The 27,202-nt window shown below is 41.3% G+C and overlaps 1 protein-coding gene across 3 annotated transcripts in view; it reads left to right on the forward strand.

Annotated features, from left to right (window-relative positions):
- Window positions 1–7,656: 7,656 nt before the first annotated feature.
- LOC123509839 (CLK4-associating serine/arginine rich protein-like) overlaps window positions 7,657–27,202 on the forward strand; it is a 49,923-nt gene continuing 30,377 nt past the window's right edge. The window contains exons 1-7 of one of the 3 annotated variants that reach the window (XM_045264414.1): window positions 7,658–7,861; window positions 7,949–8,026; window positions 18,245–18,359; window positions 18,467–18,564; window positions 24,731–24,909; window positions 25,076–25,330; window positions 26,324–26,499. In XM_045264414.1, the coding sequence (XP_045120349.1) occupies window positions 18,249–18,359; window positions 18,467–18,564; window positions 24,731–24,909; window positions 25,076–25,330; window positions 26,324–26,499 (819 nt within the window). In that variant the 5' untranslated portion in view covers window positions 7,658–7,861; window positions 7,949–8,026; window positions 18,245–18,248. Of the gene's footprint in view, window positions 8,027–18,244; window positions 18,360–18,466; window positions 18,565–24,730; window positions 24,910–25,075; window positions 25,331–26,323; window positions 26,500–27,202 lie in introns of all 3 variants that reach the window. The other 2 variants (XM_045264415.1, XM_045264413.1) reach the window with 2 other exon arrangements.

A 27,202-nucleotide genomic window follows, 5' to 3' on the forward strand; every position in this document is an offset into this window, starting at 1 on the left:
GTGTGGTCGTATGAATGTTCCCTCAGGTTCCGACTGCCTACCCATACATTGGTGTTTTCTGCTGAAATTTTTGCTATTGACAAAGCCATAGATTATGCTTTAAATTTACATTATAATTAAATTGTCTTATTTTTTCGGACTCTATGTCGGCCCTTCAGGCAACAGAGTCCGGCCACAAGGATACAAATGAAATCCAGGGCAACATCATTAATAAGCTGAATTCATGTAAAATCTTTCTCTCTTTCTCTTGTCCTTGCTGGCCTAAACCCTCGGAAGGCTTATGGACCTGATGGGGTCCCTCCTATTGTTCTCAAAAACTGTGCTTCCGTGCTTGCACCTTGCCTAGCCAAACTCTTCCAACTTTGTCTATCGACTTCTACCTTTCCTTCCTGCTGGAAGTTCGCCTACATTCAACCTGTTCCTAAAAAGGGTGACCGTTCTAACTCCTCAAACTACCGTCCTATAGCTTTAATCTCTTGCTTGTCTAAAGTTTTTGAATCTATCCTGAATAGGAAGATTCTCAAACATCTGTCACTTCACAATCTTCTGTCTGATCGCCAGTATGGCTTCCGTCAAGGTCGCTCTACTGGTGATCTGGCTTTCCTTACTGAGTCTTGGTCATCCTCTTTTTAGAGATTTCGGTGAAACTTTTGCTGTTGCGTTAGACATATCAAAAGCTTTTGATAGAGTCTGGCATAAAGCTTTGATTTCAAAACTGTCCTCCTACGGCTTCTATCCTTCTCTCTGCAACTTTATCTCAAGTTTCCTTTCCGACCGCTTTATTGCTGCTGTGGTAGACGGCTACTGTTCTTCTCCTAAATCTATTAATAGTGGTGTTCCTCAGGGTTCTGTCCTGTCACCCACTCTCTTTCTATTATTCATTAATGACCTTCTTAACCAAACTTCTTGCCCTATCCACTCCTACGCTGATGATACCACCCTACATCTTTCCACGTTCTTTCAGAGACGATCAACCCTTCAGGAAGTCAACAGATCACGCGGGGACGCCACGGAACGCCTGACTTCCGATCTTTCTAAGATTTCCGATTGGGGCAGAGAAAATCTAGTAGTTTTCAATGCCTCAAAAACTCAATTCCTCCATCTATCAACTCGACACAACCTTCCAGACAACAATCCCCTCTTCTTCAATGACACTCAACTGTCTCCCTCTTTCACAATGAATATCCTCGGTCTGTCCTTTGCTCATAATCTTAACTGGAAACTTCACATCTCATCTCTTGCTAAACCAGCTTCTATGAAGTTAGGTGTTCTGAGGCGTCTCCGCCAGTTTTTCTTGCCCCTCCAACTGCTTACTCTGTATAAGGGCCTTATCCGTCCCTGTATGGAGTACTCTTCGCATGTTTGAGGGGTTCCAGTCACACAGTTTTGCTTGATAGGGTGGAATCGAAAGCTCTTCGTTTCATCAAAACCCCTCCTCTCACTAACTGTCTTCAGTCTCTTTCTCACCGCCGAAATGTTGCATCCCTTTCTATCTTTTATCGCTATTTTCATGGTAACTGTTCTACTGATCTTGCTAACTGCATGCCTCCCCTTTTCCTGCGGCCACGCTGCACAAGGCTTTCTTCTTCCTCTCATCCCTATTCTGTCCAACTCTTTAATGCAAGTTAACCAGTACTCTCAATCATTCATCCCTTTCACTGGTAAACTCTGGAACTCCCTCCCTGCATCTTTATTTCCGAATTCCCACAACTTGTCTTCTTTTAAGAGGGAGGTATCAAGGCATTTGCTCCCCTAATTTTGGCTGACGGTTTTGGCACTTTTTACACTTTTTAGAGAGCCAGCACTCAAGTGCGCCTTTTTTTTTTTTTTACTTTTTTTTTTTTGCCCTTGGCTGGCCCTCTTCCCTACGTAAAAAAAAAAAAAAAAATACGGGGGTTGTTTGTTGCGTCCAGCGTGCGATGGTCGAGAATGAGAACGAGCGGCTTGTGATCGACCGGGCAAACGTCACAACGAAACAACAGAACATCTGTCTGCTTGTCTTCGCGTGGCGAAGCTGACCAGCATCTCAGCAACTTTGGCCCCACGAATGGTGCTGCTGTCCCGCTCCAGGGCGACTGTTACTGCGGTGGAGGAGGTGCCGCATTCCTTCCTTCACCTAACCCTGGGGAGTACAGGTGGGCAAACGTAGCTCTCAGCCCTGTCCAGGACGCCTGTCCTGGTGTGATTGAAGAAGAAACACTGAGGGCCAGTACCCTGTGTTTATTGGTAAGATACAAAAGCTTAGAGGCTTGGTAGCGAGTGGCCGTGAGGAGTTGTCGGCGGCTGGAGTGAGACTTGTAGTCGGTAGCGGCTAGAATGAGGCTTGTAGCAAGCGTGATGATGTAGAAATACAGTCTAGACAACTGGAGTTTGACAGTGTAGACTGTAGACTGGCTATGCAGGACAGGATAACCAGTCAGACAAAGAGGCAAGAGAGATGCCTGTCAGAGCGTGATCGTGAATCTCTCCCCGAAGCTGCGTTGGGAACGACTGAGTGCGGCGTCCCGACTCCCGTGGGGTGTCTGCGTAACACTACCCACGGTCGTAGTACACAGGGTAGCCATTACATTACATTACTCCGCGTTAACAAGTAATCTGTCTACCATATGCCAACGTGCTTCTGGGCTGCTGTGGAGGACGAGCACCGTCACGGTGCTGTGGCCGTCCTCACGAGGCAGGTGGCACTGGCCGCACTCCTACAGGTAATGAAGTCCAGGCTGTACCTCACTTCAGCCCTGTGAAAGGCGAGGTGATGGAACATAAGGGAAGGCAATAGGATCTCGCTGCCCTGTTCTGGAGTGACAGGCATTTGGGTGAGGGTGGCGTCGACCACACTGCAGCCACGCCTCCATACCAGGGTCGGCAAGGCTGTGATAGGCCGGTCCCTCAAGTTCTAGAATCTAGATGAACAGAGTAACTGCCCAGGCCAAGCGAACTGTCTTACAAATATCATCCTTGGTTAGGAATCTGACCCAGGCCATCCGCTGCTCCTCCCTCAAAGGAAAAGTCCCCTTACGCCCACGCTCTAACCCTGCACTCCTACCTACTACTTATAGGAGAGAGAGAGAGACATGAACTCTTCCTCACTACTACTATTAGTAGTAGCAGTTAGGCATTCAGGTGTGGACCGTGGGTGTGCAGGGACTAGTAGTAGTTAATGTTGTTGTTGTTGTTATTGATGATGTGCCTGTGATTCACATGGTTAGCGCGTCACCTCTGTTCTCACATGGAGCGCGTGTTTGAATTCACACCTTTGCTTCTCGTGGCCTTTGTTTGAAGTCGCTCAAACAAGATCCAGGAAAAACAAAAGTGCATCTAAACACCGCTCTGTAGGATATGAAGTGTGAGAGCAGAGCGGATAGACCACCGCCCCTCCGTACGGTCTGACTGTGTTAATGAACTTATGAGGGCGTCCTGTAAGGACTGTATACAATATATGACCTGCACAACAGCAGCAGCATCAACAACAACAACAACAACAACAACAACAACAACAACAACAACAACAACAACAACAACAAATAAGGCTTCTTGCCGTCACAGGACAAATTTCCCTGCATCTCCGTCCATGGCGGCAAGAAACATCAAACCCCTCTTTATATTATTAAAAGAAAAGAAAAAAAAACAGGAAGGAAAGTGAAGGAAAAGAAATGTATAAGGTAGAAAGACGGAAAGGAAAAAAATAGAAGAAATATGCGAAGAAAGAAATAGAGGAGATAGGAAAAATAGAGGAAAGACTATAATAGAAAAGAAAAAAAGAAAGGATGTAAATTAATTGTGATCGACCACCAGTTCAAAAGCAGGCATGCCAAGCAGGTACAGTGCATGTGGTACCTTTTTATAGCCCACAAGACAGCAAGTCGTTCCAGCTTTACTACGGCGTATCTAGTCACTGCGTCGCTCAAGAATCTTGACCCACAATGTACTAACTTCCATTGGGTGCCATGGCGCTGCGATAGTGCATAACCAAGTCCGGTGAGACGAGAGGCGTCCGTCTGTAATGCTGTGGGAAAGGAGAGGTTAAAGTAAGTGATTACGGGAGGTGAAGAGAGGGCCTCCTTGACTGCTTCGAAAGATGTCTGGTGGGCTGAAGTCCTGACAAACTCCTTCTTGGGCCCAGAAGTTCTCGTAGTGTTTCAGTTGCATGAGCGACCTCGGAGGAGAAATCAGGAAGTTGGTTAACAATGCCCCCCCCAAAAAAAAACGAAGCTCACGCAATTTACAGTAAGAAGAAAGTCGCTCACAGCTTGAACTTCAACTGGATCGGCACTTACACCATCCTTGGAGATATTGTAACCACAGAAATGGGCGGCTGGAGTGTCAAACACGAACTTCTGGCAGTTAATGGGGATGTGGTGCCACCGTAAGTGAAGTAGTACTTCCCTCACTCAGTTAATCAAGATGCTCCTCATAGGTTTTGCTCCAAACGGGCAGATCATCAACAACCGTAGTATTATTTTCTACTCCGTCCAATGCGCTGTCAACTCGTCACCTGTCGAGACAAACCCCATTGGTCCCCTCAAATACTTATATCTTCTCCAGGGGGTGATAAAAGTGGTTAAATGTTGGAACTCTTTTTGCAAAGGAATTTGCCAGTAACCTCACATGGCATCAAGTGTGGAAAAGTAATCAGAGCCATGAATTATCTGCATTGCTGCTGAGCACGGTGATGGTGGTGGGTGAGCTGGGTGAAGCACCTGCTGGCTAAGCTTAGACAAATCAACAGTGATCCTGACACCACCCGACCGTTTCTGGGCCACAACCATGGGATGACACCCTTCATAAACTTCATTACCTACCGGCTTTATTATTTCCTGGTCCACTATGCTGTCCTGCATGGCTTTAGTATCCGTCTTCCATGCTAGCGGAATACTATTGGGGGGTGTGACTAGCAAAGGGCTTTGCATCTGGGCGAAGGTGGATCTGCATTGTAGTTCTTGTCATGTTGGGGAGCCTTGCACCATTGTTGAAGTCTCTTGGATCCACCAGCACATCTGAGAACTCTTCCAAGAGGGTGTTGTGGTTTTCTCGTCCAACTTTGTCTATCGACTTTTACCTTTCCTTCCTGCTGGAAGTTCGCCTACATTCAGCCTGTTCCTAAAAAGGGTGACCGTTCTAACCCCTCAAACTACCGTCCTATAGCTTTAATCTCTTGATTGTCTAAAGTTTTTAATCTATCCTGAATAGGAAGATTCTCAAACATCTGTCACTTCACAATTTTTTGTCTGATCGCCGTCAAGGTCGCTCTACTGGTGATCTTCTGGCTTTCCTTACTGAGTATTGGTCATCCTCTTTTAGAGATTTCGGTGAAACTTTTGCTGTAGCGTTAGACATATCAAAAGCTTTTGATAGAGTCTGGCATAAAGCTTTGATTTCAAAACTGCCCTCCTACAGCTTCTATCCTTCTCTCTGCAACTTTATCTCAAGTTTCCTTTCCGACCGCTCTATTGCTGCTGTGGTAGACGGCTACTGTTCTTCTCCTAAATCTATAAATAGTGGTGTTCCTCAGGGTTCTGTCCTGTCACCCACTCTCTTTCTATTATTCATTAATGACCTTCTTAACCAAACTTCTTGCCCTATCCACTCCTACGCTGATGATACCACCCTACATCTTTCCACGTTCTTTCAGAGACGTCCAACCCTTCAGGAAGTCAACAAATCACGCGGGGACGCCACGGAACGCCTGACTTCCGATCTTTCTAAGATTTCCGATTGGGGCAGAGAAAATCTAGTAGTTTTCAGTGCCTCAAAAACTCAATTCCTCCATCTATCAACTCGACACAGCCTTCCAGACAACTATCCCCTCTTCTTCAATGACACTCAACTGTCTCCCTCTTTCACAATGAATATCCTCGGTCTGTCCTTTGCTCATAATCTTAACTGGAAACTTCACATCTCATTTCTTGCTAAAACAGCTTCTATGAAGTTAGGTGTTCTGAGGCGTCTTCGCCAGTTTTTCTCGCCCCTCCAACTGCTTACTCTGTATAAGGGCCTTATCCGTCCCTGTCTGGAGTACTCTTCGCATATTTGGGGGGTTCCAGTCACACAGCTTTGCTTGATAGGGTGGAATCGAAAGCTCTTCGTCTCATCAACTCTCCTCCTCTCACTAACTGTCTTCAGTCTCTTTCTCACCGCCGAAATGTTGCTTCCCTTTCTATCTCTTATCGCTATTTTCATGGTAACTGTTCTACTGATCTTGCTAACTGCATGCCTCCCCTTCTCCTGCGGCCTCGCTGCACAAGGCTTTCTTCTTTCTCTCATCCCTATTCTGTCCAACTCCCTAATGCAAAAGTTAACCAGTACTCTCAATCATTCATCCCTTTCACTGGTAAACTCTGGAACTCCCTCCCTGCATCTGTATTTCCGAATTCCTACAACTTGTCTTCTTTTAAGAGGGAGGTATCGAGGCATTTGCTCCCCTAATTCTAGCTGACGGTTTTGGCACTTTTTGCACTTTTTAGAGAGCCAGCACTCAAGTGGGCATTTTTTAACTTTCTTTTTTTTTGTGTGTTCTTGGCTGGCCCTCTTCCCTACGTAAAAAAAAAAAGAGAAAAAAAAGTCCCTTGTGGTAGAGTGGAGTCTCAGTCTCCGTGGAAGGTACTAAAGAAATCTTTTGGGGATAATCGTCAGGAATGAGGCGTAGATGTCGAGAATCGTAGCATGAGAGAAGGGAGTGTCAGGTGGGGTTCAGCTGTGGGGTTTGGGTTTAGGCTTTGTGGGGGGTGGGTGGGGCGGAGGGTGTCCGATGGAGGCTTCGCCTAGGGTGTAAAAATAGGACCGCCTCTGTGCTCTTTTCCCATCACCCACGTGGCGGAAGCCGCCCTGAACCTGCATGCACTGCAGTGGTGGGGAGTCTGTCTCCGGCACGACACCTACTATTCACATAATATAGACTGAACAGTTGTGCATAATAAGTAAAAGGAAGAATCAATTAAAGGATTACATTGTTTCCATGGCCCTCGGGGGAAGAACCTATCAGCCTCTCAACACATTGAAAAGCATTGGACTAAGGACTCCACCCTGTGATGTTCCAAGCTCAAATTAAAAACACTCCAGTTTTAAGGTGGCCATGTGGAGTTGTGGATCCACGTTCGTGAAATATAACATATTATACTGTGAGGACAAAATTACTTCATATTGTGGGCGGAATGACTACATACTGTGGGCAAATTGACTATATAGTGTGGGCGAATTGACTTGTGGGCGAAATGTGGCGAACTGGCACGGGGGTTGGGGAGGGAGGGAAGTGATTCTGCTTTTCGCTAGAAATAACGTTTTCGCGAGCACAAAGTGAGCATATTATTCGAGTTTCCCAGATATGAAGGTGCTTTGCATCTCACCTTTCGCCCATCAGTAGCTACTATTGAAGTCCTTTGTACTTAGGTATCTGAAAAAAAGTTGTTATATTCATAAGGTTGGTGCATTCAATGCCGTAAAAGAAAATAGTAATAGCGAAAGAAAATACTGATAAAAAATTCCCGGTACGGCATTTTACTGATGAAAATGCTGCTACCGGTATGTGATACCGATAAGGTTCTGATATCAGTAATACCGGTAATACCGAATTGAAATGTCGGTATCCCAGCATACCGATTTGCGGTGCACATCCCTACAAAAAAAAGATCGAATTCGTACCATTAGAATTGCCAGTTCAGATCGTCATCTCAGCCAGCTCTGACCATCCTGAAATACTAACTCAGACCATCATCCCAACCAACCCAAAACGACGTGATTAGGCAACATTTTAGAAGGAGATGAATAAACAAGAAGGCAAGATAGACCACACCGAATGCTCTAGGTTTGAAGGACAGAGGAAGTGAGGTACTGTGGGACACTCGCCTTCAATGGCTGGCGCCTGGCGGTAAGGGTGTGTTTGTTGTGAGTGTGTGAGCTGCATCACACCGCTGCCAACCCTCACACCACGCCAATCTTTAACATTTCTCTGCAGCCTTCCTCGAATCCCTATAACGACGAGACTCAGCACGCAAGGGATCAGAGTGGGCGAGTTTGGCGCGTGCATGTGTAGGTAAGGAAGCTTTGGTGCTGTGTTGTCAGGCCGTACTGCTCTGGTCTTTCACTCATGTGACTGGTGCTGTTCATGACGATTGTGCATACATGTCTAATGCAGCTGTTATTCTTCTTACTGCTCTATACATGAAATAAATGAGTGGTAATGACCAACACGTTCAGTCGAGGCTGAAGAGTGAAGGGGTGCTTGGCTGTCTTGCGATGCTTGCTACTCACACATCAGATGCTGCACAATCGCGGGAAGCCACACTGCTGATGTGCCAGTAAAAGCAAACATTTAATGCTCTCAAGACATAACAGGGTGGATAGGGCATCTTCAGCAACAGTTGTATTAGGACAGTCATTCAAACATAACAGACAGTGAATCACAAGTGAGCAGCAAGGGCTTGTTATTGTTTTTACAGCCTGCAGGCTCAGGGGGGCAGTGCATTCCACGAGTCAACTTATCTCATAGTAAGGAATCTTCCTTCAAATCTCCATCTGAGTTCTGGTGTGAACATTATTGAGTTATAGCCCCTTGTGGTTTTCAACAAGGCATAAGGAAATATTTTTTTTTTTTAAATCAAATCTATGAGTTGTGCTGGAAGATTTGTCAGTATCTAACAGTATCTTGGGACAAATTTCAGTTTCACCCAACCAACAATTTTCTGATGTGGCTTTTGTGTTTCTGGTGAGATGTATAATGAAGTGATTGATAGTCTACATAATTTCTGTTAAATGTGTTAGTAATGGATTTTTCAGCTTATGTCTACATCTCTTCCCGGGTGATCTTGGGGGACCTTTGGAAAATTGTTATTTTTTGGGTGGGAGATCATTAAATAAAGTAAAGCATGTTGCAAAACAGGTTGAACATCAACAAAATCACTTAAAATATATGGAAATACATTAATTATACCTTTGATATCAGCGGCTGAGGCAAGCAGCTGCCAATGATTCGCTACCATTTGTATATAGGTTAAAATTAGGTTAGGTTAGGTTTTGCTTAGTTTGGTTAGTAACCAGGGGGGATCCAGTGGAGTCACAGCCCCTCTGGCTAGTCTTGAAGGGATGTCCTGGTCCCCCAGCTAGTGTAGAGTGAATCGTTGACAATGCTCAAGACTTACAATGGTAACACTCACCTCACCTGCCGCCACTGCCAGTCAAAGGTGTAGCATGTATTTTCATAGATTTTTTTGTGTTTTTGTTGATTTTAGACTTGTTTTGCAATGCACATTACTCAGTTTAATGCTTCCCCACCCAAAAACCCCAATTTCCCACAGGTCCCCCAAGATTGTTGGGAAAGAAAGGTAGGCATAGATTGAAAAGTCATAACTTGAAAATTACACAATTGTGACTGAAGTGATGTAGAACATCAATCAGTTCACTATATATCTCACCAGAAACACAAACCACATCAGGAAATCGTTGATTGGATGAAACTGAAAATTAACTGTATCTTGTTTTAGTTATCTCTCTTTGATTGACTATAAATTTAGAATTGAAAAGTAAGTGTTCTGTAGCTTCTTATTACAACTTAGGCTAATAATGATAGATAGAATGAAATGTTTCATTTTCACTATGTCTAACAAGCTTGGGGACCTTCTGCGAAAGTAGGGCTTTAGGGTGGGGAAACTAAAAACCTAACCTAACCTGACTGACAGACTGCTACAATGCCTACGCAATATTAATAACAAGTACATGAATACACTTTATACTCTCTGACTGACTGGTGTGGAAGGATCCTAAACTAAAATTAAGGTAAATCTTGGAAATTCTGTCCCGAAGTCATTATTAATTTCTGATGGGTAAAATGGGGTTAGAAATGCTCGTAAAAGTGTGATCTAGACTGTAAGAATGTGTATAGTTATGTGTGGTGTATTGGTTGAAACTACAATAATTCCATTCTCCACAGGATATGGCACCACTTGGGCATTAAAATTTGGTTTCATTTTCAAGTTTAACCTTTATGCCTTCATGTCAACAAGTATCAACAGTTGGGTTTGTTATGACTGAAGAGATGCAGCAACAAATATAAGTGAAGGTGTAAAAAACTATTTTTTTTTTTTTAACAAAAACCTAAGACTTGCAACTTTTTTTAATGTTTAATGACTAATTTTGTAATTGAAATTTACTTTTTTTTTTAATTTATAGGTTCATTTTGTCACGCAGTGTATGAGAAAAATGCAAGAGAACTGCTTAGAAACAAACGATAAAGTCTCATGCTGGTGTGTACCTACTGAATTGATCCCATATATTAAAGTGCGCATTTTTATCAAACTGCTACCAAAGAGTCCTAAGCCACATTGAATGACATTCCAAGGCTGCCTGTACTACAGGGATGAATAGGAGTCACTTTCTTCTGAAACTATCAGAGCACCATCTAATCTAATGTACTGGGCCTATGTTAAAAAAAAGAAAGATGTAACGGATCCAAGGGGGGGGGGAGAAACAGCCAAACTTAACAAAAATAGAACACTTTACTTCACTAGCGACACAGCACCGTCACGAAATCGCCTATCTACCCTATCTCTAGAGGGAGAACCATGGGGGAACTTCAGGTGACTCAGCTTTGGGACGGGGTGAGGTGGCGTGACCGGTGGCATCCCAGGAGGGAGGTATGGCGTCGCTCTCTGCCTCTCTCTCTCTCTCTCTCTCTCTCTCTCTCTCTCTCTCTCTCTCTCTCTCTCTCTCTCTCTCTCTCTCTCTCTCTCTCTCTCTCTCTCTCAGCCTGAGTCTGCCTGCTGGGTAGAATAGGGCAGAGGGTCCCACAGGGGTGTTGCTGAAACCACAAGAAGTATCTCCTTATGATTTTGTTCTTGCAATACCTCGTGGAGTACTGCAGCACCACCGTGATATTGGTCGGGGAACCTACCTCAGACAAGAGCGGTGGTGTTCTGTGTGAGGACACCACCATGCCCCCACCTTATAAAGCGCGGCCACGGCTATTGCGCGCGCCATCTACGTCATCCCCCTTGTTCTCCCTCGAGTGACTATCCATATAGGAATTCCTAGCTACATTTGGAAGAGAAGATGAGGATTTGGTGCTTAAAGACATACCTGAATATTGGATAATAATCCCAACCCAGTACTGCCACTCAGTACACTAACTTACCCCAAGAGTGGTTCAGAATATATGCAGTGCGTGGAACCTAAAATGTACTTGTGTCTTTATTGGGCACCATGCACTGAGTATTTATTGGTGGTCATCTTTCCACAGACATCAAATTCAACAGTAACATAGATTCCATCTGCTCTAAAGCCAACCGAACACTGGGGTTCTTGAGAATGAACTTATATGGCTGTACATGAAACATAAAACACTTAGCGTGGACTGGGGTGAATACGGGCTACTTTTTACATCTTTTATTATAAAGTCTATACAAATCAGTCAAATCAATTGAAAATTTGTGTGAAGATACCTTACTATGTGATAGATATTCCCTGAAAGAAAATGATAATTTTGATTATCATTATAGAAGTTATTAACATAAATAAGTGGCCTACTCTGTGCCGAAGTCCTGGGGTGAATGGGGCCACCCTTTGGGGTGAATTGGGCCATCCTTTGGGCCACTAAAGTTTTAATGTTTTTTCAGTATCTTTTATGTATTTTACTTTTTCTTTTCACTTATCTCTCTCTCTCTCTCTCTCTCTCTCTCTCTCTCTCTCTCTCTCTCTCTCTCTCTCTCTCTCTCTCTCTCTCTCTCTCTCTCTCTCTCTCTCTCTCTCTCTCGAATATGTTTGTAGATTTTTATAGTTTTTATAGGCCACATCCACACCTTGAAACTGATAAAGTGTTATGCCCACAAGCTTTATGGGTCCACAAAACACATATTTCACATCAACAGAGTCATCAACATCATCCCTTTTCAGCCTGTCATATGTGTCATTTGGTTTTCTTTCCAAAAACTTTATTTTCAAGAACTCTTTGCCACACATAATCACATGCCCAATATATGCTTTTCCATAATCTACCCCATAGTAGCCATTTTTCTATTTCTCTCTTTTTCTGTATTTTACTGTACTTCCGAACATTAAACATTGCAACACCTTCAGTTTCTTCATCTTCGTCCATGTCCTCTATACTGCTGATTGAAGAGTGACTGCTGTTCAATAGCTCAGCATCTTCCTTCTCTGCTGAACTGGACTCCTTTAGTGAAGTGCTGTTGTGGAATCTCTTCCTTGATGTCCTTTCTTCTGGCACTTTCCTTTTCTTTTCTACAGTCTCTTCTTCAAACTCTTCTAGAAAGTCGTCAACATCATCTTCCCCAGATGAAACTTCTTTCCTTTTTCTTGTGGTTCTGTTTCTTTGTTTTTCTTCTGCTTTCTTCTTTTCAAGGATCATCTTTTCTTTCTCTTCGACTGCTTCTAAGAACTCATCGTGCATTATGACGCAACTATGGACATCTATTTTTCTTCTTGCCATTGTCTGTGTTGTACCACTAGTGGTTGTGTAGGGCTTTCTGAAAACATCTGCCATTATCTGCTCGAAAGAAGTTGAAGGGGAAATCATCTCTCTGGAAGGATTGACCTTCTTTGGAGTTGCTGGTTTGTGGACTGGCTCTGAAGATGTCTGGACACTTTTGCATAATTTATACAGATCTGGGTTGAATATTTTCACTGGATAAACACTGCGGCCTGGTGGATATAAACCAGTCTTTTTAAAGGACATTTTTACTTTTGGGAGACAAACATTCATCCCAAACCTTGCCCCTTTGGTAATTTTCCGAGCATAGTTTGCTGCTTGCCATTTGGCAATAGTGGCATCCCACCTGGTCTTCAAAGGCTTAAAATAGCAAACATCAAGAGGTTGCAGTACTTCAGTGGTGTGAGGAGAAAGTTTAATGATGGTTATAATTAAAAAAAAAAAAACATTGGGAAGGTTTAATTTAGCAAAAACATAATGAAAGTGTGGTGGTCTGATACACCCTGGTATACGAAATATACCGGGGTGAATTGGGCCACTTATTGAAGTGCCTATAGCACTAAAACTAAACAGAATTTTTTATTTCTGATTAAAGCATGCAAAAGAACAAAAAATTATCTATATGACCAGCAATTTTTATAAAAATTCAACAAAATTTAGTGTACTTTCAGGAGAAATTGCATAAAATTTTTTTTCTGATATGAAAATTTTGCAACTTTGAAAAACGTTTTTTTGGGGGACGCCCTAGGAACCATAAGTTTTCGGTCAGGACCAAAAATTTTTTTAAGGTTGTGTAGATACTGTAGTGGGCTTTCAAGGTAAGTATTCACTTTTTTCAACTTTCAGATTTTTCATAAATTTTTGAGGAGTGGCCCAATTCACCCCAGCTGGCAGGGGGGGGGGGCTAGTTCACCCCGATCTACGCTAGCATATGATACACATGTCAGACAAACACTTGAATACTGCTCCACAGTGTTGGACCTGCACATACACACAGAAACATTGATAGGTCAGAGCAAATTAATACCAAGGCAGCTAGGTTCATTACAAAAAAATTATATTTGAATGCCAGGCATTACAACACCTTTGAAACAACAAATAAACATGGATCCTCATCACATTTACAGACAAATAAACAGATTCACACCACTTATGTACAAAATCACAAACAGTCACATTGACATTGATCCACATACATACCTAAACTTCACAAATGATGGATGTATTCTTCGTAACACACAACCAAGCATACCAAACATACACTAACACGTGACATATATAAGCATCCATTCTTTCCTTGCACCATAAAGGACTGGAACAGGCTTCCTCATTATATTTTAACAACAGTACAATAGACACTCTCTAAATGAATATACAAGCATTTATCACAATAACACCTCAACACACTTGATTCACTTCCTTCCTTTCCACACTCTGATACCTTCCCCCACCAGTGAACCAAAAAATATGTGTTGAGCACCAAATGTGGTGCCCTGTGCTTTACAAATCAGAATAAGAATGCATTACAGGGGGTCCTCCTTTAAAATGTTCCCTGCGATTAGCAGCATGGCAAACTCTCCTGCACTGTGATATAAATTAATTGTCATCATTTTAGTGCTGGTCAAGCCAGCAAAGTGAGAAGAGCAGAGTGTTGTCTTTGAGAACACTCAAATGAATTGGCAATCTTAAAGTGTTTTCCCACTGTTGGGTCGCATTGCATACCATGAAAAATCTATGACTTCTCTGCAATATGACCCACTGGTGGGTATTCGTACTTTATTTGTCGATATTCAGTCCGTCTCTATACTGTATGATATTTTTCCTTTCCTAAATTTGTTTATATATTTTTGTCTATTTGTTTTGCATATTTAGAAAATTAATGTTACATGGTTTTATGGTCAACTTATTCCAACAGAAGAGAGAAGATAAAATAAGGTAATAGAGATGATATCAGGAAAATTATGAAATTATGAAAAGATCAATAAAGAAAATTATTGAAGCTTATCAAAGTAAGTCCACTTGTGAATTCTCAATTATAATTATTTGTTGTAAAAAACTTTGTTCTTCTGAAGGAAAAATGCAAGATGATTTAGTTTTGTTACTTGTATTAGAAAAAAGAAAAAATATTTTCAGTTAATTTTTATAGCAGATATTTTTTTTTTCTTTACTTATTTTTATTTATATATGCAATTCAAAAGACTCATCAATGGCAGCTCTTTTTACAAATTGTCCAAATAATATCAGAAAAAAAAGTAATAAAAAATAATTGAAGCTTGTCAAAGAAAGTCCAATTGTGATACTTGTGTCAATGATTTGTTATAGAAGTGTTTTGTGTTCTTCTGAAGAAAAAAAGATGATGTAGTTTTTTTACATGTATTAGAAAGAAAATATGGAAACAAGAAGACTATTTGTCATATAATTTTTATAACACTAAAAACTAAATAAGCTTCATATTATTTATCAATCAGTGTTTATTATGCCTTCCTACACATACTGTTTATTGAAGTTTTACTACATCATCACATTTCTATTAATAGTAAGATTGAAGTGTGATATATGTGGAAATTGTTGTATGACCCACCGATGGGTTGCATCGCAGCAGTTGACAGTAACTGATAATCCACTGGTGGTTTATTTCACAGAATGTGTCAATGCGGGGGAAAGGGACCGAGCAAGTGTGCGCATATATTAAAACACACTAACTGAATAATAGAACCCTATCTTATAAATAAAATTGGGACTGGGACCCATCAGGACTGACCCCTGAGACCCCCACCATAAGGGCCCCATATTGATCATTCCTGCACTGCGTTCTGTATGGCACATTTACATTTCATTATGCACTGTGGATTCATTAATAGAGTAAAATCTGCCAACTTCACAGAGCTTCCCACCTGCCTCAACCTTGGCTGTGATGTCTCGTTTCGCTTGAAATGAAAATATTTTGCATTTCTAGATTAGCTATACCTGTAACACACTTTTCTTTTGTATTTTTGGAGGGAACCATATTCATAAACCTAAAAAGATCATAAATAGTATGTATCATCAACCTATAAAGGTCAAAAGTATCATAATTAACAAACTTGAAACATGAAACTGTAACACAAGCAAGCTGGAGCAACATGGCTGCACCAAAACATAAACATGGCATCGAATTGTCTCGTGGGTTCTTTATTATGTAATGTTTGATTTATATATTTTGACATTTAGATATAATCTTTGTTGTTAGAATATCATTTCTAAATTCATTTTAATTTATTTTATTTCTTTTTGGCAGAAAAAATCATTTTGTAACAAATATATTTTGTTCTCAAATGAAAGTTTCTTTTGCCAAGTGCGCATTAAGTTGGAAATTTTGCCCATTGGACGAGTGATGGAAAAAAAAGTGAAGGTGTGCATAAAGCCGGAAATGCATTAACTGAAGTATGCACTAAAAGAGCCGCTGTGGTACAGTCTGTGGAACCATGCATCCTTTGGGGTCTGAGGGGTCTTCAAGCGCACGGGCCCGAATCCTGTCCACAGTCTGAGTGTAGGTTGGGCTTCCCCACTTGGGGCAACGGTTTCCTAGCGGGTGCGCTTTGAGATAGGAGGTACCCCAAAAAGTATCCCCTTTAGCCCATAAATTCCCATGAAAACCCCACATGGTATATAAAAAAGAAAAGAAAAAAGAAAAGAGGACCTCTGTACCTCTCAAGTTACTCATGGCATGTGTACCTAATGGTAGTAGGTCCATCTGCCCCGGTGACGATGCGCCCCAAGTCCATCTGCCCCGTACGTTGAGGCATACCTACTCGTGAGGAAGTTAATGTGCCCCACAACCAAGTCGTTTTACCCTAACTCTTACAAATGCTATACACTGTGGATGAACAAATAATTTCAACTTTCTTACAAATACTGTATACAGTGGAGACTCAATAGTTGAACTTTTCAATACTTGAACGCAAAAGTTTGATTTAATACTAAAAGAAATACCTGGTAGTCGAACACCCACAAATGTGATTGTAAATAAAGGCTCCCTGGCCTCTCCCAGCCCACCTCTCCATCAGTTGTGCTGATATGGTCGTCAGAGTAACATTCTTATGTGTTCTGTCTAGTTTTTCATTTATAAATTTACATTAATATCAAAGGCTTATTTGTGGTGAAAATATCTGGTAATTGAACAGCTGCATACATTGTTGTAAACAAAGGTCTGGCCTCTCCCTCCCCAATACCGCCATTGTCTTGTTCTGATTCCAGTAGTACCGATGCAAAATACCGGTATTTTGGTATAACAGATACCAGATACTGGTACACATCCCATGTCCTGCCGCAGTCTTGAGAAAAACAACAATCCTCTGCGTTCTGTCTGTAGTTTTTCACGTAGAAACTTATAATGGCGCCAAAGAGGCTTATTAGTGGTGAAAATAAGGAATCTAGTGAGAATGCAAGTGTCAGTGAGTCATAGCCCTCCACTAGTGAGTTCACAGGAATCACATCAGGAGAAAGTTACCAAGACTTTTTCATGGGTAGTGACTTGTCTTCCGATGACCTTCCTCCTCCTCCCCTCCTCTTCTACGTTATCCATCACCAGCCTTCACTTATGGTTTGTTTAAATCAAAATTAATAAAAAGATTACATTGAAATTTTTATGAACTTAGGTTTTGCTGAGATTAGAACGAATTACCTGATTTATAGGTATCGATAGTCAAACTTTTTGATACTCAAACAGCAATTTGGAACGAATTAAGTTTGAATATTGAGTCTCTACTCTACTATATGGAGGTTTACCCAATTCACTTTAGATCATTAGGTGTAACAAACACTTAAACTATTCCTTGCCTTTACTAAGCTAGTTACTTTTCTAGATTGAACTATTCTCTCTTGCCTATGGGTCTCAGAAGCCCTTTCTCCTGATTAACGAAAAAGCGCTGGAGTGCGTTTAATTTACGCCAAAATTCAAACCCCTTGGCATGATAAATGCACTCCATCCCTGGCATACAAGGTGTCCTTACCGTGAAAAAAATTCCCAGTTGTTGATTAATGCCCATCCATTGATTGCTCTTACAATGACCTGCAAATCTGCAGTTCACTGCAATAGCCCTAGACAGCATTCACTTCCCAGTCTCCTCCTCAGCAACACACTGCATACCACAGGGGTTGTGCTCCTATTGCTAGTCAAGGCAGCACTTTCTCCATCACCAGGTGTTCATTGCATGGGGCCCTAGAGAGAGAGGTCAGCAGGCATGACCCCACCCGTCATAGTAGTGTCCTGCCTAACAACACACCCACCATAACATTTAACATAATAGTAATGTTCTGAATTCTTAAAGTTTTATCAAAATAGGTTTGAGCAACAGGATGGTCAATATCTAGTGGATTCTAAATTACCAGAGTTATCTTTGCATATTGACAATCAAAATGTCATCTGGGTTGGGTTTACAGTGATAATTTACCTTGAGTATCCTGCCAAGGGATGTCCCCAACCAATTCCTCCCATGGCTCAGGTATTCTCACCTGCTCACTAAACATTTGCTTGGTGTTTCATAAGGGAGCATGATACTTTCATTTTTCTTTATGTCTTTCCTTAGTGAGGAAGTGGAGTTACAGCAGATGGGAAGTAAATGCTTGCTAGCCAACACTCAACCAATGTAAACTGACTTGTTCGTACAGACAAGGAAGTGGTGGTGCTAAGATGCCAGTGGATTTCATTAGTATTCTGCCTCCAATATAGATATTCAACAATAAAGTTTTGTTATTTGTAGAAGACTTTAAATAACTTAAGTAAGTTATTTCAATATTTCATCTTAGTAATCTTGTATTTCTCATTCTACGCAGATAAATGCTGGACATAATGTGGCATGAAGCAAGAAAGCAAGAACGGAAGATACGGGGCATGCTGGTGGACTACAAGCGGCGAGCAGAGAGGAGGAGGGAATATTATGAAAAAATTGTGAGTGTTGTGTATATGGTGTTTAACTCTGAGTATTTCAAAAGTAGATTAAATGTGCTTGAATGTGTAGAAAGCAATTGATGTTAACCTTGAGTGTTCATCCCCAGAAACAAGACCCAACACAATTCATTCAGCTGCATGGCCGCCCTGTCCGCATCCACCTGGACCCTGCGGTGGCCAGTGCCGCAGAGGCACCCGGCAGCATGTAAGTTTGTCTTTTTTAAAGTATAAAAATAAGAATTGATATTGGTAGATTTAACTTATTATTTTTCCATTTGATGAATTTTGATGTTGATAAAACCAATTGTGGGCAACTGATTAATTCTTGACCTGGATGTGAGGTGGCAATTAAGGTGAGCAGTTCTGACCTTGGATCTAGGATAGTGAGATAGCTTGTCCTAATCAGCCATTGAGCATCAGCTATTAGTGTAATCTTGCCATAGACAATATTATGTGCCACAGTTTTCTAGAAGAAAGCAATAGTATCATTATGCACAATTTCTGTACAGTGTCTATGGACATGATATATATTCATGGGAATGTATGATACCTGGTATATTGTTTTGAAGTGCAGTGGATCCTTGGACATGGAACACCTCAGACGTGGAACATTTTAGACATAAAACAAAAATTTAATTAATTTTTTCCTTGGTGTTGAAACAAAATTTCGGACATGGAAAGTTCGCTTTACCTAGCTGTGGTCAGGACATTTGATCAGTTTTCCATTAGACCAGAGTCACTTAACCATTAGGATGGTTGAGTAATATTTCATATAAGTACACTGATTTCATAAGTAATAGAGTAATGAGTAACAAAGTAACAAGGCGCCATCGGCAATGCATTACAAGGGCACTGGCCAAGGGCAAACCAGTGTTGGCTGGTTGCCAGGCCCTGAGAAAAGTAGAAAGAGAAAAACAGAAAAATCTAAAAGGAGGGTCCAGTTAACGTAAGAGGTGTCTTGACACTCCTCTTTTGAAAGAGTTTAAGTCATAGGCAGGTGGAAATACAGACACAGGTAGAGAGTTCCAGAGTTTACCAGTGTAGGGAATGAAGGAGTGAAGATACTGGTTAACTCTTGCATTAGGAAGATGGACAGAATAGGGATGAGAAGAAGTAGAGAGTCTTGTGCAGCGAGGCCGCAGGAGGGGAAGGCATGCAGTTAGCAAGTTCAGAAGAGCAGACAGCATGAAAACAGCGGTAGAAGACAGATAAAGATGCAACATTGCGGCGGTGACTTAAAGAATCAAGACAGTCAGTTAGAGGAGAAGAGTTGATAAGACGAAAAGCTTTAGATTCCACCTTGTTTAGTAAAGCTGTGTGTGGATCCCCCAGACATGAGAGCCATACTCCATACACGGGCGGATAAGGCCCTTGTACAGAGCAAGCAGCTGGGAGGGAGAGAAAATGGACGAAGACGCCATAGGACACCTAACTTCTTGGAAGCTGATTTAGCAAGAGTAGAGATGTGAAATTTCCAGTTTAGATTTTTAGTGAAGGATAGACCGAGTGTGTTTAATGTAGAGGAGAGGGAAGTTGAGTGTTATTGAAGAAGAGAGGATAGTTGTCTGGAAGGTTATGTCGAGTAGATAGTTGTAGAAATTGAGTTTTTGAGGCATTGAACAAAACCAGGTTTTCTCTGCCCCAATCAGAAACAAGTGAAAGATCAGAAGTTAGGCGTCCTATAGCATCTCGCCTTGAGTCATTTAATTGTTGTTGGGTTGGGCGTCTGTTGAACGCTGTTGAATAATGCAGGGTGGTATCATCAGCATAGGAGTGGATAGGGCATTGAGTCAGATTTAGGAGATCATTGATGAATAATAGAAAGAGAGTGGGTGATAGGACAGAACCCTGTGGAACACCACTGTTGATAGTTTTAGGGAAGAACAGTGACCGTCTACTACAGCAGCAATAGAACGATCGGAAAGGAAACTGGAGATGAAGGTACAGAGAGAAGGATAGAATCCGTAGGAGGGTAGTTTAGAAATTAAAGATTTGTGCCAGACTCTATCGAAGGCTTTCGATATGTCAAGGCCGACAGCAAAGGTTTCACCGAAGTCCCTAAAAGAGGATGACCAAGATTCAGTTAGGAAAGTAAGAAGATCACCAGTAGATCTGCCTTTACGGAAACCATACTGGCAATCAGAGAGAAGGTTGTGAGCTGATAGATGCCTCATTATCTTCCTATTAAGGATAGACTCAAAGGCTTTAGAAAGGCAGGAAATCAAAGCTATAGGGCGGTAGTTAGAAGGATTGGAGTGGTCACCTTTTTTAGGGACAGGTTGAATGTGAGCAAACTTCCAGCAAGAAGGATAAATAGAAGTAGAGAGACACAGATGAAAGAGTTTGACCAGGCAGTGAGCGAGTTCGGAAGCACAGTTTTTGAGAACAACAGGAGGGACTCCATCCGGACCGTAAGCCTTCCGAGAATCAAGGCCAGAGAGGGCCAGGAAAACGTCTTTATAAAGAATTTTAATTTTAGGGATGAAGTAGTCAGAGGGTGGAGGAGTAGGAGGAATATGCCCAGAATCATCCAAAGTTGAGTTGGTAGCAAAGGTTTGAGCGAAGAGTTCAGCTTTAGAAAAGAAGAGACAGCTGTAGAGCCATCTGGATGAAGTAAAGGAGGGAAAGACGAAGAAGTAAAGTTGTTAGAGATATTATTGGCTAGATGCCAGAAATCTCGAGAGGAGTTAGAATTGGAAAGACTTTGACATTTTCTATTGATGAAAGAGTTTTAGTAAGTTGGAGAATAGATTTGGCATGATTACGGGCAGAAATATATAGGGCATGAGTTTCAGCAGTTGGATGGCTACGGAACCGTTTGTGAGCCGCCTCTCTATCATTGACAGCACGAGAACAAGCAGAGTTAAACCAAGGCTTTTTAGCTTTAGGGTTAGAGAAAGTATGAGGAATGTATAGCTCCATGCCAGAGATAATCACCTCTGTTATGCGCTCGGCACAAAGAGAAGGATCTCTGACATGAAAACAATAATCATCCCAAGGGAAATCAGAATAGTACTGCCTTAGTTCCTCCCACTTAGCAGAGTTAAAATGCCAGAAGCACCTCCGCTTAGGCGGGTCCTGAGGCTGCACTGGAGTGATAGAACTGGTAACGGAAATTAGATTGTGGTCGGAGGAGCCCAACGGAGAGGAAAGTTTAACAGAGTAAGCAGAAGGGTTGGAGGTTAGGAAAAGATCAAGAATGTTGGGCGTGTCTCCAAGGCGGTCAGGAATACGGGTAGGGAACTTCACTAGCTGCTCTAGGTCATGAAGGATAGCAAAGTTGAAGGTTTGTTCACCAGGTTGGTCAGTGAAAGAAGATGAAAGCCAAAGCTGGTGGTGAACATTGAAATCCCTAAAATGGAGATCTCAGCAAAGGAAAGTGAGATAAGATGTGCTCCACCTTGGAAGTCAAATAGTCAAAGAATTTTACATAGTCAGAGGAATTAGGTGAGAGGTATACAGCACAGATGAATTTAGTTAGAGAGTGACATTGAAGTCTTAGCCAGATGGTAGAAAATTCTGAAGATTCAAGATTGTGGGCACGAGAGCAAGTGGTGTCGTTACGCACGTATGCGCAACATCCAGCTTTGGATTGAAAATGAGGATAGAGCAAGTAGGAGGGAACAGAAAAGGGCTGCTGTCAGTAGTCACAGACAACTGTGTTTCGGTTAGGAAGAGAAGATGAGGTTTAGTAGAGGAGAGGTGGTGTTCCACAGATTGAAAATTAGAACGAAGGCCACGAATGTTGCAGAAATTGATAGTGAAAGTATTAGATGAAGTGTCAAGACACCCAAGGTCGACAGCAGAGGGCAGTCCGACCTGGGGACATTTATGGTCCCTCCCAGAGGGGACTCCGAGGCAGGGCGTGGTGAAGCCATTATTAAATTTTGATTTGAAGAGAGTGTAAAAGTGTAAGGTGTTGTAGTGTAGTGTAGGAAGTAGTAGAAGTTGTCTTTAGAGGGCAGGCTGCAGCTGCTCAATTGTATAAATGAGACCACAAAGGGAACCGGGAAGAGAGGACACGGGGAATCACTCAGTCTGCAGCACTGCCTACATCCCCGTAAGTACCTCTCCTGGAGTATTCTGACTACTGCCTACTGCCATGTCATGGCAATCTGTCTTTTACGATCGAACTAGACAATCTCTTGAGTCATGAATTGTGTGTTGAGGTGAGAACTGTGAAGAATCTGGTTGCTTCATACCTCAGTCTGAACAGAATCTTTTGTAGTAGTGTAGTGAGGCTTGTTGTGAGCTTAGTGATGTATGATAATGATAATGATAGTATATATCTGATGGTAAAGAGAGTAAGAAAAAAAAGTGTATATTGAGATCATAGCAGTGCGTTGATAGACACAGAGGGTAGATCAGTGTGTGGGCTGGTGCGTGGTGTGAGGTGAGGGTAGGGGAAGGGAGGTAAGTGAATTACACATATGGGGGACTTCAGAGTTACAGCTGTGTTTGTTTTTTGTTTTGGCTGCTCCATCTCTTTCTGATTCTAATTTTTGTCAATTCATGCCTTTAAGGTACAAGCATAGATACAAGCATTGAATGATACATAATGTTTTAGCACATGAGTCAGGCTATGATGCAACACCACGAGACATTTAAGAATGGCTTCTGGAAGAGGGAATAGTATTTAATTTTTGAAGAAAAATATAACTTCTTAGAACAATAATTTATGGTCTCAAGCATTGGTTGAGTGAAAAAATTTGGAAGTGAAATTTATGAAATGTTTACCAACCTACCAGAAGTTCTTACAGAAGGGGATTTTCCTTCCAAACAGTAAGTTTCAGCCTCCCTTGCCCTCCCACACCATCATCTGCATGTGCCATGAAGTTCACCACCAAAAGTTAGATAATATTAACCCCTTCCCACCAGCAGGGCAGATGAGTGAACTATCAAATAAAAAACTTTTTATATAGACTCTGCTGACTTTCATCCATACATCTATATTTAGTTTCCCGACAAATGGGTACTTCAGATTGACATCTTTATGTAGACTCTGCCTCAAAACTGAACAAACAATTGAATCTATGTGTAGACTCTGCTGCAAAACTGAACAAGCAATTGAATCTGTGTAAACTCTGCCACAAAACTGAACAAACAGTTGAATCTATGTGTAGACTCTGCCACAAAACTGAACAAGTGACATCTATGAATAGACTGCCACAAAACTGAACAAGCAATTGAATCTATGTGTAGACTCTGCTACAAAACTGAACAAGTGACATCTGTGTTTAGACTCTGCCACAAAACTGAAAAAAACAATTGAATCTCTATGTAAGTGTTGTTTGTGTTTGATAGGTGATAATATATGTCAGTATGCTTGTATGAATGTTTTAGTTACTCACATCCTGGGCTTGTGACCTGGATATAATTTACTTCCACTTTTCTTTGTATTTTTTCACATATGTACTTGTTTTGTATCTACTCATTTTTAGGCAACGTTGCTGATGTGTGATACAGTTCTTTCTCTTTGACATGATAGGCTAATAATGAAAAAAAGTTTAAATAATGGAAAAATTTCTAGTATTAGCTTATGTGCGTAGCACATCCACCATCAACAAAGCACAAACGGTGACTGGCCTTGAGAGGCAATTTTGACCAGTGTCTCAGTAATTGAGATGCCAAATAATTATTTATTTTATGAATTTTGTTACTTGTAAGGAATCGTCTATATATAGACGATGCTACAACTTAGTGCAGTGAAATAAGAACGCACATCTACATATAGGTGATCCAACAAAAAGTCACATTTTTTAAACATCTATACACAGGTGTAGGTACTATGTGTGGAAGTACTGTGCGCGGCAATTGCAAAAATAGTCAGGTGGTATATAGTGCTCCTTGAATAGGTACGATGCACAGCACATGCAAGGTGACAGTCAGTTGTGATGTAGCGTAGCTCCACCACACCCCCCCTACTCGCCCAGGAGTTTTTGTACCTATTAATCATGCTATGTATGTATGCTGTGTATGTAGATCCTCTGCTGGGAATGGGTTAATTTTCTACACTTCAACTTTTATTTATTTTGGTTAAAACTTGGGGTCTTGGAACTGATTAAAATTTTTACATGGTTTCTTATGGGTAAAATGGTTTCGGACATGGAACATCTTTCTGGAGTGAATTATGTTTTAAGTCTGAGGATCCACTGTATATGACATTTGGTTCTTGAAGTTTTGTACTTACATACAGAATTAAGATCTCAATCATATATGTACATGTAGAATTGTTATGCTTCTCAAGACTCATTCTTATTGGTGATCAAAAATCCTCATAGTAATAGAGCCATTACTTTCATGAGATAACTAGAACTGAAAGTGGCTGTTATATTTGAAATCCTGCTCATTAAAAAACTTGATTATTTCAGGATGCCTTGGAGAGGTGATGCAGATTCCATGATAGATCGCTTTGATGTGCGTGCCCACTTAGATGCTCTGCCACCACTCTCAGTCACCTCCCCCAAGATGACAGCAGAAGAGGACTGGGAAGAACGTCAGGCAAACTATGAGCGTTACCGCATCCTCATCCAGAATGATTTCCTTGCAAGTGAGTTTTTTTTACCCTTTACCCCTCCTTATTGTGTTATAGTTTATTTTGTTACATGACTTTACGTAGGTTAAGGAAAAACAGAATAACAGATATACAAAAGAAAATTGATAAAGACATGCACTCAGTAAAGTATTATAGCTCTGTATTGTTCCTTCCTTTCCAGTTAAGGAAGAGAAATTTCTGCACCAGATTCGTCTGGAGGAACAGTTTGGACCAATCGTGAACAAAGCCATTGAGGAGGAGAAGAAAGCATTGGCCCCCAAGAAGGCAGCCATTGCTTTCACCTACACAGAAGATGCTGACCCAGAAGAAGAGAAGAAACCTGACTCCTCCAGTGGTGATGCTGTCTTGACAGAGGGTGGGGAAGAAGCAACTGGGGATGGCAGTGATGAGGAGAGTGATAGTGACATTGATCTTGGTAAGTTATTTTATGCAGAATATTACAAATATTTGTGTTATGTCTGCCTGGTACGTAGATGTTGTTTTTTATTACCGTATTTCCCGTCTTATAAGATGCACTTTTTTTTCCTGAAAAATGCCCCCAAAATCACCCTGCATCTTAACACTGGAAGGTCAAGTTGATAGGGGTGTCTGACAAGCCTCCAATGCCCCAGGAATGACATAGAAACACTCACACTCAACAAACATACAATGTAACCCTACAATTATCATTTACTTTGATACTACACTTTGTTTAATGAAGGTACAGTATACGAAGATATCTATTTTGATACTGCACTTTTTCTGATGAAGGTAACAAGATATTTACAATACCGATTGTTATGAAGTGAATTGGTTGTTTTGATGAATCACCAATGCCATCTACACACAAACATGCCAACTAATGGTATCCTCATAAGACCATCTATTACACAAGTCTGTGAATTGGTGAAGACATCATGGGGTGCAGTGAAGGAAGAAGTTATAGTCAGATCATTCAAGAAATGTGGAATAAGCAATGCGATGGATGGAACTGAGGATGAATTTCTCTATGAAGACTGTGATGCCGATGTAGATGACCCAGATTCAACTATGGAAAATGACAGCAGCAATGAACACAGTAGCAACGATGAATTTGCAGGATTTGAGGATCAATGAATGTCTAGAATTTGTTATTTTGTAACAATTATTTTAGCAGTATTTATTTTATAAAATTTTGTTGATATTTTGTAATAAAGCAATATTTTGATGCTGTTATTGGTGCTGTAGAGTCGCTGACTTGGAACTGATGCTCAGGTAGGCTGTAAAACCCTCAAAACTTTTTTTTCCAAAAATTGCTTAGCTAATTATAGAGTGCGTCTTACCACTTGTAGCGTCATATGAGACGGGAAATACGGTACTTTTGATGTTCTTATGGTTATGTTTTGTTTCCATCATTATGAGTTTGTATTCTTAGAAACTTTTGTTACAGATCTGACAGTGGATGTGATGTCACTGTCCAACACACAGCAACAGGAGATGAACTCCTCAGGGGTGGAGTATGGGCTGAATCAAGATGACTTCATGTCCCTCATCAGCCGGGACTTGCAGGAGGCTGAGGAGCTGAGGGTGGCCAAGGAGCATGAAGATGAAAAGGCCATGTATTCGGTAAAAAATTACTTATTCCTTGTTAAAAGAGACATATTTTCTAGTTTGTGAAATATAAATCAATAGCTCATTAGTAATATAGTGCAGCAGTGTCTTACAGGGAAAGTGGCTGTTAAATTTTCATCGCATTACCAAACAATAAACGCCTCTGTATTACATAATTGTCGATAAAGCAGTCTGAAAGAGAAAGCAGCTTACCAAGAACATGATCTCATATTACAGGAGAAGTCCTTTAATCTGAAAACTGATTATTTAAAGTAGTCCAGGAATTTTAAGGTAGGGTGATAGAATTAATGTTGCCAACATTAGGTCCCAGTGCAAATTCAAACCAGGTGCCAGAAGCACTCTAATGTCGAGGAGTGGAAGTAAATGCTGCTACCAGTGCTCCCCCTACCTCCAACAAACCAGTAGTGATGGGCAGGAACAGATAACTTAAGTATTCTAGGAATTTGTTCCTTGGGCTGGTGGAACTGTTGGAACCAGTTCCACAGTGAATCAGTAAAACTGTTGAATACCAGAGTCTTAGAACCACCTGCATGCTGCTTAGCAGCTACCAGGTGCACTGGCAGTTCTAAAACAAGTATTCACCAGTCCACAGAACCAGTTCTGTGGGGAATTGGTAGAGTGATGTTCTTAAATACCAGTCTCAGAATCACCAGCATGCTACTTACAGTTACCAGTATGTAGTTGTTCAGGGATTCAT

The sequence above is a fragment of the Portunus trituberculatus genome, chromosome 27, assembly GCF_017591435.1.
Source record: "Portunus trituberculatus isolate SZX2019 chromosome 27, ASM1759143v1, whole genome shotgun sequence".
Lineage (NCBI taxonomy): Eukaryota > Metazoa > Arthropoda > Malacostraca > Decapoda > Portunidae > Portunus > Portunus trituberculatus.